The sequence below is a fragment of the Drosophila pseudoobscura genome, chromosome X (genome assembly GCF_009870125.1).
Source record: "Drosophila pseudoobscura strain MV-25-SWS-2005 chromosome X, UCI_Dpse_MV25, whole genome shotgun sequence".
In the NCBI taxonomy this organism is placed as follows: Eukaryota; Metazoa; Arthropoda; class Insecta; order Diptera; family Drosophilidae; genus Drosophila; species Drosophila pseudoobscura.
Window position 1 is genome coordinate 14471615 of NC_046683.1, and position 4698 is coordinate 14476312.

At 42.7% G+C, this 4698-nt stretch overlaps 1 protein-coding gene across 1 annotated transcript; it reads left to right on the forward strand.

Annotated features, from left to right (window-relative positions):
* The first annotated feature begins 913 nt into the window (after positions 1 to 913).
* On the forward strand, positions 914 to 3575 carry deltaCOP (coatomer subunit delta). The gene is made up of 8 exons (XM_001354702.4): positions 914 to 1095; positions 1196 to 1235; positions 1336 to 1559; positions 1623 to 2032; positions 2101 to 2295; positions 2365 to 2678; positions 2774 to 2885; positions 2966 to 3575. The coding sequence occupies exons 1-8, from the start codon at positions 1093 to 1095 to the stop codon at positions 3258 to 3260; spliced, it is 1593 nt and encodes a 530-aa protein (XP_001354738.4). The 5' UTR covers positions 914 to 1092; the 3' UTR covers positions 3261 to 3575.
* Positions 3576 to 4698: the final 1123 nt, after the last annotated feature.

A 4698-nucleotide genomic window follows, 5' to 3' on the forward strand; every position in this document is an offset into this window, starting at 1 on the left:
TCTTGTGGGATAGATATTTAAGGTGTTTATATTTTAATAAATAAATAATACATATTTGATGTAGTATAATATGCCTCAGGCTAGCGTTAAGTTATTTCATATGAAATATTGAACATTAAATAATGTGAAAAAATTTAAAGCGTTTGCACTATATTTATTTTTTGGTACAAAATGTTTATCAAATTAGTTGATGAAAACTTGTAAAGCCCTAAAAGTACATAGACCTTTATGAATATGAGTATTTTCTCAATTAGAGACCCTTGCTCTGAAACCAACAGGTAAACGGGTGAGCGAAAATAATGAGGAAGGCACATTAAAGTTAGTTAAATGGCTTAATTCAAAAATAAATCATTTCAGACAAAGCACTACATATATGGGACTTTCTGTATCGTAATAGTACTGCAGTAACTTTGTAAACTCTTCAGATTAAGTATATAAATATTTATTATCATGCTCAGCATAGCGCCCGCCAAAAGCTAACGGATGCTAACGGATAACAACGCTATGTTCTTTGCGCTAAGTTCGTTTTTCATCGGTATATTTACGGATATTTTGAAAATGAGATGGTATTTTGGTATATGTTGATAATTACATCAAAATGTAGTTAATATGTAACGTGTACCGTGTACAAAGTTAATTTGATCAATATTGTTGTTGACTTTTTTGCTTAAACTTTATTTTAAAAACATTCCGATAAAGATAAATTAACCAGTCTTGTACGAAATTGATTTATTAATTGGATAAATTTATGAGTTCAGGGCTGAGGGTCCCAGTTAGCCAGTAATACTCAACGGAATATCAAAATCGAGGAATATGATGGAATTATGAATAAAAGCTATTCGTCAGTATATTAACGGTATATTTTGAAATTTTGACGTGTTTTCGGTATATTTAAGGGTCAGACCGCACATCTGATCGATAAGTCTACGGTCACATTGGTAACCAAACTACCCGAACACGTCAGCTACGCGGATTGATCAAAAACAAATTAAAAACATCTCGTCAATCAAACTAATTGTCATTTACTCTGCCAGACTTTTGCTAGGCACTTAAAAGGTTCTTCTGTTCTATTTCAACTGCTGCGCTACAAAAATGGTAAGCGGAAACCGCGGTATACGTACACACACACGCCCCGACTAATACGTATACGTCGGCGATTTTCGCTGCCAATCTTCCCATATTCCCCACACCACAGGTACTCATTGCTGCGGCAGTCTGCACAAAGAATGGCAAAGGTAAGTTGTGGGGTCGAAGATGTCCCGATGGATGTCCATAAAACGCAACATCCATCTAATGCACTGCACTTCTATCTTACACCCACACACACGCATGTAGTCATACTGTCACGTCAGTTCGTGGAGATGACAAAGGCCCGTATCGAGGGTCTGCTGGCCGCCTTTCCAAAACTGATGACGTCTGGCAAGCAGCACACCTACGTGGAGACAGACTCTGTGCGCTATGTCTACCAGCCGATGGAGAAGCTCTACATGCTCCTCATAACCACAAAGGCCAGCAACATCCTGGAGGACTTGGAAACGCTGCGTCTCTTCTCCAAAGTGGTGAGTAGTGGTCTGAATGAAAATGAGAAAAAGTGGTGATGATCTATTACCTGATTCTTGCAGATACCGGAGTACAGCCACTCGCTGGACGAGAAGGAGATTGTGGAGAATGCCTTTAACTTGATTTTCGCCTTCGATGAGATTGTGGCCCTCGGCTACAGGGAGAGTGTCAATCTAGCCCAGATCAAGACCTTTGTGGAAATGGACTCGCACGAGGAGAAGGTCTACCAGGCAGTGCGCCAGACACAGGAGCGGGAGGCACGCCAGAAAATGCGTGAAAAGGCCAAGGAGCTCCAACGTCAGCGCATGGAGGCCAGCAAGCGAGGCGGTCCATCGATGGGCGGTCTCAGTGGCCGCAGTGGTGGCTTCAGTTCCGACAGCTTCGGCAGCAGTGGTGTCAGTGGCGTCTCGAGCAGCGTCCACGCACCATCCATTGAGTTGGACAGTAAACCCATTTCGAGCAAGTCGGCAGTGTAAGTAAATATTTCTCTTTGTCCGCCGGATCTGGAGTAATACCAAACATGGTCCTTATCTCATACAGGAAGCCATCATCGCGCAACGCCCTGAAGCTGGGTGGAAAGTCTAAGGATGTCGACAGCTTCGTCGATCAACTGAAGAGCGAGGGCGAGAAGATTGCCAATCTGGCGCCAGCAACGGCTGCCAGCGGCTCCGGATCGGCGACTAGCGCCAGTGCAGCGGCCAAGGCAGCCATGTCGGCCGACATTCACAAGGAAAGGTATGTACCGGTAGTGATTGCTGTTGTTTGTGGTCAATGACACACCTGCTTCTGCTCGGCTCATTACAGCGTGCATCTGAAGATTGAGGACAAGCTGGTGGTGCGTCTGGGACGAGATGGCGGCGTCCAGCAGTTTGAGAATTCTGGCTTGTTGACTCTCCGCATCACGGACGAAGCATGCGGCCGTATCTTGTTGAAGCTGTCCCCCAATCATGCACAGGGCTTGCAGCTGCAAACGCATCCGAATGTGGACAAGGAGCTCTTCAAGGCGCGCAGCATGATTGGTCTTAAGAATCTGGCCAAGCCATTCCCTCTGAACACCGACGTTGGTGTCCTCAAATGGCGCTTTGTCTCACAGGATGAGACGGCCATTCCATTAACCAGTAAGTGTTGGCTGTGCACACCCCCACACATCCTTCCCCTACCGCTCTCTCGCTCATATCCATGTTTGTCTGCTGTTGAATTCTCGCGTCCACAGTTAACTGCTGGCCGTCGGACAATGGTGAGGGCGGATGCGACATAAACATTGAATACGAACTGGAGGCTCAGCATCTGGAGCTGCAGGATGTGGCCATTGTTATACCCTTGCCGTGAGTAGCCGCCATGGACTGCTGCGGCATCCAGTCGACAGATTATAATTCTAATTCTTATTTTTGACTTCCCTTCGCAGAATGAATGTGCAGCCGACGGTGGCCGAATACGATGGCACCTACAACTACGATGCACGCAAGCATGTGCTGCAGTGGCACATTCCCATTATCGATGCCGCCAACAAGTCTGGCTCGATGGAGTTCAGCTGCAACGCATCCATTCCGGGCGACTTCTTTCCCTTGCAAGTATCATTCGTCTCGAAGACGACGTACGCCGGCGTGATTGCCCAGGACGTCATTCAGGTGGACAGCGAGGCGTCGGTCAAGTATTCAAGCGAATCCATATTGTTTGTGGAGAAGTACGAGATCGTGTAGGTCTCGCCATGCCTACACCTGAGTAGTACATAATACATACACCTAGAAATCCACTTTAATTTTTTTTGGAGCGACTTTTGCGCGTTATGATCGATTCGATTTGATTCGATTCGATGCTACTACATGTTATAGATTATTTTATTATACTTAAATGTTGCATTGGCGGAGATCGGCTTCTCAAAGACACGACCGACCCAACAGAGTAATTCCAAAATTTAACAATATCAAACGCGGAAACATTCTGCACTTTCACTTCCGATGCGTATGAAATGGCAAAATTATAATAAACAAACGGTAATTAGTTGTAATTGGCGATTGAAAAGTGTTTTGTTTAATCCAATTAATAAAATTTTGAATTTACTGAATTGTGGCGCCCTCAACAGGCTTTTTAGTATTTCAATTTAGTATTTTTGGTATTTCGATTCGTATATTTGGTATCTTTACAACCGAAGTCCATCTGATCCGATTTGATCAGAAACTTCCATGCGCACGTTTTTTAAATTTTCGCTCTAAAATCGTACTTACGTGCATCATTTATTTCAATTGATTGGATTTAAGTCCTGTTCGCTCATTCCGTTTCAAGCAATTAATATTTGGCGCGCACTACTCGTATCCATTCGATAGTATCGATATCCGAGCTTTAATTGAATCGGTTTAAGCCGGTAGGCAACAATGAGTCTCATTCCATACTTTTAAATAATGTACTTTAACTACTGTACTTTGATCGACATATGGTGATGATTGGAACAGCATTCCCCAACCATTGAAAAGATAAACCCAACGTGATGTTCATATTCAGTAGATGGTATTTGGATATACTTCTGAGGGTCAGACCGTATACCTTATCGGATTTTCTGATTTTCTTGCCACCATGTCCAGCTCACACACCTCACAATTTTTAAACTTTTCATAGAATTTTCGAGTATTTTCCAGTATATTTTAATAAGCTTTGTGTACTCCACCCTCTCGTCCAATGCACCAATGTATAAACCGTGTAGAAATTCCACTTAAAGCCATGTCCCAGGCCACATCGAATACTAATTCGTGATCAGCATCGAATTTCTGATCGTTTGACATCTCTCAATTTTTTTAAATTTCGGAAAAAAGCCATTTCTTAAAGTGGATAACGGAGGTTTTTCACACTGGCGCTTTTAAGGGGTTTATATGAAAAAAACGGTAAAAAATGTTTGAAACGTACACATTTCCCCTTCACATGTCGCCTTTGGTAATTACATAAAATTGTAGTTAATATGTGGCATTTGTCTAGTTGGCGTGTAGTTACCATGTAATGAAATGAATTTAGTGTTGACTCTTTTTAACATAATTTTATAAGCAATGCAATAAAGGTGAGAGCATAAAGTTACCAGTCTTGTAGAAAATCGATTCATCAATCGGATTAAGCTATGTGTTCTGGGCTAACCGAATATCAAAATAGAGG